The sequence below is a fragment of the Microtus ochrogaster genome, unplaced genomic scaffold (assembly GCF_000317375.1).
Source record: "Microtus ochrogaster isolate Prairie Vole_2 unplaced genomic scaffold, MicOch1.0 UNK52, whole genome shotgun sequence".
NCBI classification, from domain to species: domain Eukaryota; kingdom Metazoa; phylum Chordata; class Mammalia; order Rodentia; family Cricetidae; genus Microtus; species Microtus ochrogaster.
Genome location: NW_004949150.1, coordinates 1,714,901 through 1,724,734, shown reverse-complemented (window position 1 = coordinate 1,724,734; position 9,834 = coordinate 1,714,901). Strand labels below are relative to the sequence as shown.

Genomic DNA, 9,834 nt, shown 5'->3' with positions numbered 1-9,834 from the left:
AGAGAGAGAGAGAGAGAGAGAGAGAGAGAGAGAGAGAGAGAGAGAGACCAAGTTGTCAAGCTGTAGCCTTCCAAGAAACAGATATGTGACTCTTGACTGATATACAGTTATTGTCTGGTTATCTGACTTTGTGTGAAGATGTTCCATTTATAGTGTTGAACCTTTTACTCTTGCATGTGTGTATTTGCAATGTGGTTCATAACATTTAGTCATATGTTCAGGTTGAAATCTTAGTTTGTCAACTATTTTCTTTCTCAGTTTTCTTATCAACAAAATGGGAATAATAATAGGACTCAACTCGTAGGATCTTTGTGATAAAATTGTGCTCTGTGTGTGTGTATGTATGTATGTGTGTGTGTGCATGTGTACATTACGGAAGAGCTTGACATACAATCAGTGTTATATGGGAATTAGATGTTACGGTTATTTTATTTCATTATTAATTTATAACCTATAATCATATAGTATGTATTTTATGTATTTTTACCAAGAGCGTTTACACTGTTATTGATACCCAAATTTAAAAACAATGTATAGGCTGAATTCTGTATGATTTTAACTATATCTTTTTAAGGCAGCACAGGTAGACATGTAGTGTCCAACTGGAATCCTAACACTTTGGAGAGAGAGGCAAGAGGGTTGTGATGTTGAAGTCATCTAGGGCTACATAGTGAGTTTCAGCCCTTCCTGGGTTTCATAGTCAAACTCTGTCTCTAAAAAAAATAAAAACAAGCTAGGCATGGTTGCTCAAGCCTATGACCTAAGATACCCTGGAAGCTTAGGCGGGAAAATCACAAATTACAGACCTGTGTGACAAATTAATGAGACTCTACTAAAAAAAATAGGCTATGTTAGAGGTATAGCTAGTAGTAGAATAATAGCCTAGTAGGGTCAGGGCTGTAGGTTCAAGCATCAGTATAGCAAAACAATGCACAAAAATGACAACATTCAAAAAGCTTGAAGTCTTCAGTGAAACAATGTAAGTATTCATTTTCATCAAAAATGTACAAAATGTCATTGTCATAAAAATAAAGTGGAAAATATAGTATAGTTAAGATTAAAATATAGAAAGGTTTTCATGGAGGTCATTTCTTTATATTTACTCCTGGGAATTGATTGTAAGATCTTACACATGCTGGGCCAGTGCCCTTGATCCAGTCAATGCAGAGGATATGGAAACCAGTTGTGTACCTCCCCAAGGCCATTCCCTCCCTTATTTCTCCAATTTTTACTTCTTGTATCAGAGTCCAGACTGCACATGGCTGTTTGTAGACAAGAATGTGTTATTTCCACTGATTAATGGTTGTTAGTGAGAATTTATGGTGTGATATATAGTTCGAGTGTAAAAATAATGATTACATTTTACTTAAATATCTGCATATTTTGATGCCCCCAAAATAACCTCCTTTGATATTTTGTGGGACATAAGAAAGGACTTGACTTGAATATGCACATTTTCTTTGCAGGTGTTCTTCAACTTCTAAATGTAGAAATTCAAAACTTGGGGTCACCATTGTATGCATCCATTGAGTTCACTGGTGTGTCAGCAGGATCCTGGGTGGTATCTTCTACCGTACATCAAAGCTGCGGCATGGGCATCTATGCATCTACTAGTCATGGGATGGTTTTAAATGACAATGTAGTGTTTGGTACCAATGGCCATGGCATTGATCTGGAAGGTCTGAACCATTCTCTCACTAATAACCTTGTCATCTTAACAATGCAGTCAACAAGGTCATTTCCTTGGGTGGCAGGAATCAAAGTGAACTATGCAAAAGATGTCATTCTCCGTGGCAATGTAGTAGCAGGATCAGAAAGAATTGGCGTTCACATATGTGGCCATAGCTGCTCTTCTGAAATGCTTTGGTCTGACAATGTGGTCCATTCAAGCCTCCATGGCGTTCACCTCTATAAGAGACATGAACCCAACAACTGTACTGGTGTCTCTGGATTTCTGGCCTTTAAGAACTTTGACTATGGTGCCATGATACAGACGGAGAATAGTTTGGTCCTGCAGAACATCACTCTGGTAGACAATACTATTGGTCTTTTGGCGGTTGCATCTGTATCTTCAGCTCCTCCGAGCTCCATTATTGATGTGCAGATTGTGCTTAGGAATTCAGTCATTGTGGCCACTAGCTCCTCTTTTGACTGCATTCAAGACAGAAAGACACCTCAGTCAGCTAACTGGACATCAACAGACAGAGCACCTTCCAATGCCAGAGGGGGCCGGATTGGCATCCTGTGGCCAGTTTTCACCTCAGAACCAAATCAATGGCCTCAGGAGCCGTGGCACAGAGTGAGAAGTGGCCATTTAATCTCCGGAATCATGAAGCTTCAAGGTAGGATTCTGGAGTTTGTCCTAAAATTGTGGCTTTGCACATGCAAGCACACAACTTTCAGGAGCATTCAAAAATCATATGGCAAGAAGGTCCAGTGTGCTCTAATGCTCACTTATCTAGCTGACATCAGAATGTTGATGAGCCACATCTGTATATTAAAGGCAGTGAGTGAGTCCTTACAGAAGTTACTGCTTTCTTCTTGCTGGAGAGACTTCATTGTAACTGTCTAACTCAAAGATAAGTCTTGGATAGAAGTCATTTTCCCTATTGTCCACTAAAGTAACTGAGACACAAAAGGTGTACCTCAGCTTTGTAGGTGTCTACTATGAAGATGGCTAGGTTTAAAGTCAGCATTTGAATACATGGGCAGTTTGTCTTCTACCAGAAAGTTTGGGTAATTTTGTACTTATTCCTCATCTATTTAGTCTTATCTGGTAGTCTGTTTGAATATTACATAAAATAGATTTTCATCAATGTTTTCATTTAACTTTTCCTAAGGATTGTAATATGTTTGAATTATTGTTTCTAGAGGCATTTTTATTATTTTATGTGTATGAGTGCTTTGCCATATATACATAGATCTGTGCAGCACATACATGAAGTACCCACAGGGGCTAGAAAGTGGGTGTTAGACCCCAAAACTGATGTTAACGAAGACTGTGAGCCTCAATGTAGTTGCTAGGGATTGAACCTGTACCTTTGGAAGAACAGTCAGTGCCCTAGCCACTAAGCCAGCTTTCTAGCCTGGAATTGCTCTCTTTTTTTTTTTTTCACATAGTGTTCATTAGGGCCCAGATATTTTGTTTATAAGATTCAACTAAACTTCCTGGGGTTTAAATTAAATTGATTCCTACAATATACATTATGAAAAGAATATGTAGTGTAGTATCTGTTTGTGGTTGGTGGTGCACATGATATAATCTTGTGGTATGCTGTTTAATATTTCAGATGTCACATTTTCTAGTTTTGTAAAGAGTTGCTATAGTGGAGACCTAGATATCTGCATCCTGCCTAATGAATACAGCACTGGAATCATGTACCCAATAACAGCAGAGAGGACCAGGATGCTCAGGATGAAGGACAAAAACAAGTTCTACTTTCCGCCATCACAGCCCAGGTACCACTTTCAGTACTGACAAGATATTATAATTTGAGACAGTTCTCAACTTTTTAAATCCATAAGACATTAAACATTATAACACCATCACACAAATTGAAATTAATCCCTGTAAAAAAGGCTGGTGCCTTGGTTTAGTGGCCCCAATGTTTTACCCATCACCCGGTATTCTTGTCCTTTCGTATATGACTTTAAGAATTTTGCTCACAAACAACAAATGGTAGTTACTGATTTCTCCCTTCTTGAGTCTGTTTATTAAAGAAGTGATTTTGTGACAGTTTTATTGCTATTTTTATTGTTTTTTCTTATGGATATTTTCAAAACAGCTGATTCTAAACAACCCCATTCTCTCCTCTATCATGGAGCACAAAGTTTACAGTTTCAGATGGGGGCTCAGGGAGACTTTGATCAGGATGAGGTTATGGAAGGACATTTCACATATTGCTAGGAACTCTGAAGATAAACCATGAGCCATAGGCCAGGTGTAACACTTATGGTCTCGAATATGACCCGAGAGCTTTATTCAAGGATCTGAAAGTTAAAAAAAAAAGATGGGTTATGCTTTCTCACATTGGAAAAAATATTCTGCTTTAGGGATAAAAGGGATAGGCTAAATAAACGCCACATATGAAAAGTTCATGTGTTTGACCTAAATAGTTTCCTTTTTAATGTCCATCCCTGAGCCTTTGTAGTAACTCAGTACAGTTAGTCACACAATTTCTGCTGTGTTATTACTTGTTAATTGTGTCTTACTAGTGGGAATGAAAGCTATACCCGTTGGTCCATTTGTGCCTATACCAAATGCCATAAGGTAGATATTTATTATAATGACCAAATATTTATTTCTGATAGTTTTGGAGTGGGGGAGTACAAAAATCAAAATGTCTCATGACATTTTGTCCAGGACATGATGTTCAGGGAGGGCTACTATACAGGTCAACCATACTAGGTGAAGGATAAAGCCTCATGTGGCAGGATAGGAAGATGGGTACTCCCTTGACTGGCTAAAAGAACAGCACTGCCAATGAGCTTTTATTTTGCTGCCTATCATGAGATGAGAGAGTTGCTTTTTCCCTTTTTCCACAGAAAAGACTTAGAGGAAACCGTTTGCTATGAATCAGACTGGGAAAGTCCAAGAAAATACCTCTTCATAGATCTGGATGGGAGAACTCTGGGTCTGCCCCCACCAGTTTCTGTGTTTCCAAAGACAGAGGCAGAATGGACTGGATCGTTCTTCAACACAGGTTGGTTATGTCTGACCATGATGCCTATGGCAAAGGCAGCAGGCATGTAAAAGAACTAGAGGCCCCTGTTGTCCCTTGAAAACAGGAACCAAAGTCTAGGATTGGAGTCTGTACTGATGTACTACCAAATCCATATTTAGGAGGGATACTCAGTCATTATGAGATACTATGACATCACCACTGGGACTTGTATGAATGCCTGTGTACATGTCAAATCTACATATTGTCATCACTCAGCCCTGAGCACAAGTTAGAGAATAATCCTCATTCACCCCTTAGCCATGAGTAGCATTCACGTCACCTTGAGCTAACCCAGTGACCCATGAATCCATTTTTCTTTTCTGTGAAGACCAGAAAGGTCATTCTGTAGAGAATGGTGAAGGGGAGCACCATGAGATTCATCTCCCTGTTCTCCAAATGTCTCCTAAACTGTGTTGTGCTCAGAACTTCTGCTCTCTACTTTCTTTCCTTGCTCATACAACCACAATGCCACTGCATACTGATTTTTGTAGTTGGGTCCTGGAGAGATTTCTTCTTCTTTCAGCAGGGACATGATTTTCCATTTGAACTGAGTTTGCACATGCTGCATGAAAACTTGAAAAATGTTTCTATTTTCCCTGTGCTTATTTTTTTATATTCTTTTTCTGGTCTCCCTTCTCTTTATTTTTTTTATCAATTTCATTTGTTCTTTTATAATTCTTACATTTACATAGTACATTCTAAATAGTCTCTCCTTGACTCTTGTTACTTTCTTCCCACTGCCATTATCTCCTTCTTCCTTGCTGTTTTAAGTTCTGAGTGTACGACTCACCCAGGTCTAAGTGCTCAGACAATTTTCTTCATTCTAAGAGGATCAAGATGCTACCTATGACTTATGATTTCTATTACTAACTCAGATCTGATCTTGAAATTTGGTCAAAAATACCCAACTGACTCTGTTAAGAAAGACAGGCACCTCGGATTCACATGCCCACTATTAAATTCCAGTTCCTGCCCCAGTCTATACCTATTATCCTGGTTTTTTTGCCTTCATTAGTTGAATGTGAAAACATAGAACATACTCTTTGTCCCTTTTCCTAACCCAGCCTCTCACATTCCTCATCTTCCTTATCTGCAGCCTCTGCACACAGAGTAGACAGGATCATCTCTTGCCTGGAGGCAGAACATCCTCCCTGTTGATGTTTTCCCTCCTCAACTTCTGCATTCTGCATCCTCTTCACCTAGTAGCCAAGACCACCATTTAAGTTTTCCAATGACTTTTTTACTCACTCTTCTGAGTCCAAACCATAAGTTTATCAGACTTGCATATTTGGATCCTGGATGCTTTTTCCTACCTTCTTTGATCCTCACTTATCTTAATTATTGTAATCTTATGTTTCCTTTAGCACAGGGCCCTTGTATAAACTATTTCTTCTGCCTAAATATCTTATTAGTAGTTCTGTTAGGGATGCAGTTAGTGCCCCTGACTGTCCTTAGGGAAGCCAGCCCTGATCCCTCATCTTACAATCATACGTACGTGTGAGCTCGTGTTGTCATTGATAGAGTGCTTGCTTCCCACGCAAGAGTCCCTGATTTTAATTCCAAGGCCAAGTATGGACCGTAAACCACACGTTGTGCACACCAGTAAGTGAAAACTCCAAGGTCATCCTTGTAGTATGTTCAAGGCTACCTTGAGCTTTGTCTTAAAAGCAAGCAACAAAACAAAACAATGTTTTTATTATTTTCTAAAGTCAGTGAACCTGCTTTATTGTTTTTAGATGTGCAACACCTCGCATTGTACTATAAATATAACTACTTAGTTGTTTATTTGCCATTTGAACTTTTAGAACACAAACTCCATGAGGGCTGGGATTCTGGATTGCTCCCTGATGTGTATTTGGGAGGATACTCAACAAATATTGTTTGACTGACTCCATCAGTGGATGCTTTATGGATTCTTAGAATATTATGGGAGGAGTGAGAGTTTGAGCAAAGATGATTGGGATACCCACTGAAACAGCTCACTTGAATTAATGCGAGCTCACCAACTATGGCTGGAAAGGGAAGGAAGCAGCATAGGACCAAACTAGACCTTCTGAATGTGGGTGACAGTTGTATGCCTGGGACAGACTGTGGGGTCACTGGCAATGGGACCAGGATTTATCCCTACCACTTGTACTGGCTTTTTGGACCCATTCTCTTTTGAGGGATACCTTTATCAGCCTAGATATGGTAGAGAGGGCCTTGGTCCTTCCTCAAAGCAATGTACTTTACCCACTCTGAGGAGTGGATGGGGTGATGGGTAGTATGCAGGGGAAAGTGGAGGGGATGGGAGGAGGTAAGGGAGTGGGAACTGGGATTGGTACGCAAAATGAAAAAAGATAGTTTTTAATAAAATAAAAATTAAAAAAATATTAATGAGTTTTTCTAAAGTTTTCAAGTGTATCAAGTTATTGATTTAATAATATATGATACACACACACATACACACACACACACACACACACACACACACACACACATATATATATATATATATTTATATATCAAGGCCTTTGCTGTTTGTTTTTGTTTGTACTTTCTATAGAGATAGGATTTTGTTTTGTACCCAGGCTAGTCTGGAATTTACTGTAGTGCAATATGACTTCATTCTTGCTGTGTATCTCATGTTTACCTTTAGCTTCCAATCCTCCTGTCTCAGTCTCCCTGTCCTGGTATATGCATACATCAGTACAAAAACAGGTATATATTTATTTGTTTATGACTTTTTCCCATTGAGTTTTTGGTGAAGTTTAGCATTTGGCCTTTGAAATTATTTCTCCAGATGATTGTTTAAATTATCATAAAATTTCATATTTAAAAATATATTTTATACTCATCTTACATTTTTCCATATGCTAAAGTCTTAGCATTGTAATTGAATGACAATATATGGGGTCTGTAGTACAGATTTAAAATCATGTATATGCTGAGTGCATATAAAAGCTGCAAAAATATTTACTATGATATGTTGTCCACATATGTCAACCACAGGCTTCATGTTTAAATTCTAAAAATATTCATTTGACAAGCTTTTAGGATGTTGCTTACCACGTGACGTAATACATTATTGAAGTATAAATATGTTCTTGCTACTGGATACATATAAAAGCTGAGGAAGCTGGGCGGTGGTGGCGCACGCCTTTAATCCCAGCACTTGGATGGCAGAGGCGGCGGTTCTCTTTGATTTCGAGACCAGCCTGGTCTACAGAGCTAGTTCCAGGACAGGCTCCAAAACCACAGAGAAACCCTGTCTCGAAAAACCAAAAAAAAAAAAAAAAAAAAAAAACCAAAAAAAAAAAAATAAAAGCTGAGGAAGTTTTCACTTTGACATTGTTTACAACTACTTAATCCATTTCTTTCATCGTGGAATGAAATCCATACTGTGTGAATGTGTGTGTGTGTGTGTGTGTAAGACAAAAGTGAGAATTGAGATATTATCAGTAAAAATAAAAATAAAAGGAAAGTGTGTGCTTTGTGGTCAATTGTCACCTTGATAAAATCTAGAATGGTGTCAATTGTCACCTTGATAGGATCTAGAATTATCGTAGGACAGGCCTCCGAGAATGCCTGTTAGGGAATATCATGATTACGTTTATTGATGTGAGGAGACACATCTTACCTGTGGATGCTGCTCTTCTCTGGACAGAGGATCTGGGGACACCATAAAGCGAAAGAAAACACACTGAGCAGGTAAGCAATAATAGGCGTTCATTTCTCTTTGCCTCCTAACTGTCGATGCATTGTGACCACCTGCTTCAAGCTCCTCCTTGCTGATTTCCACGACAGGATGTGCTATACCTCCAACTGTGATCTCAAGTAAACCTTTGTCCCTTATTTTTCTTCTATCAAAGGGGTCTTACTTACAACAAGAAAAGCAACTAAGGTAGATATATAGATCAAATTACATCTACGCCTAGATTCACTCAAAGTTTTCTATAATAATATTTTCTATTGGTTTAAAAAAAACTTATACCACTACTACAGACATCTATATCATGGCAAAAACATTCTCTACTTTAAGACACACCTATGGATAATTTTGGACTTTTTATGGACTTGAATTTTGGTCAAACTTGCATTTCTTTTTGACTAAAAAGATGGGTGGTGGTCCACAGTGCTAGATAAAAGTTGAAATTTATCCTAATATAAAAGGTAAAGGCTTGAACATAGTGTCTAATTTTGTGTTGAATCAGAAATACATCTGAGACAAAGCTTAGACTCAAGTAGTCTAGGCATCAAACTGACAAAAAAAAAACACCAGTAGGGAAGTGAGATTAGAGAGAAATAATGTCAGTAATGATGGGCTGTCAAACTGTCAGCACTGTGGAATTTGGAGCATGATTCTAATGGGACTCTTGGAGACCATAAACCCAAATGACCACAACAATGCCCGAGGAGCTAATGTAAATATGTTTTATCCCTGCACACCCTTAGACTGAGAGATGAAAAGGAAGGGTACCTTTCCAGCCTGTTGACTTTCCCAGAAGACAGCTTGTATGTGCTCTTTCATATGGTCAGATATATTTCTCATGTGGATGGCATGGGTCTTGTTAGTAGTGCTCTTTGGCTGGAGAAAAGAATGGCCGACCATATGTTGCATCATTGTAAGCACTCTTACCAGTCATCACTACGATGTCAATCAAATGCCTCATGCTTAAATTATAACATTCTTTTGATGAGCTTTTAGGAGATTGCTTACCATGTAGTGTAATACATTATTCAGATCTAAATATCATCTTGCTACTAGTGGCTGCGCTGTTCTGTTTGATTTTGCTCAGCTTATTGCCCTGTGTGAAACATGATCCAATGGTATACAACAAACATTACCTCATTTGCTATCAGTGTGAAAGTGCGTCTGTATGAATGACTGAGAGCATACGCAGAGATTTATAAAACCAACTGACTCCTCATGCAAAAGCTGCCTAGCATGCTCAGTGAAGTTGTTATAGGTGCGAAGATTCTCACAGTGAAATCTGGTGTCTACTGATCTCAAAACACAGTCAGAGTCCCTTTGCAAAGAAGACAACACAGTAAATGGTGCCTTGACTTCAAAAATATTCTTCCATAATGCAAGACCTTTGTATTTTAAAAATAATTGTTTTTAAAACTA

The 9,834-nt window shown here is 38.4% G+C and overlaps 1 protein-coding gene across 1 annotated transcript in view; it reads left to right on the top strand.

Moving 5' to 3' along the window:
- Positions 1 to 9,834, top strand: part of Pkhd1 (PKHD1, fibrocystin/polyductin) — a 430,053-nt gene that overhangs the window by 320,915 nt on the left and 99,304 nt on the right. The window contains exons 57-59 of the mRNA XM_005369574.2: positions 1,467 to 2,342; positions 3,291 to 3,459; positions 4,546 to 4,703. Coding sequence (XP_005369631.2) covers positions 1,467 to 2,342; positions 3,291 to 3,459; positions 4,546 to 4,703 — 1,203 coding nt within the window. The remainder of the gene's footprint in view (positions 1 to 1,466; positions 2,343 to 3,290; positions 3,460 to 4,545; positions 4,704 to 9,834) is intronic.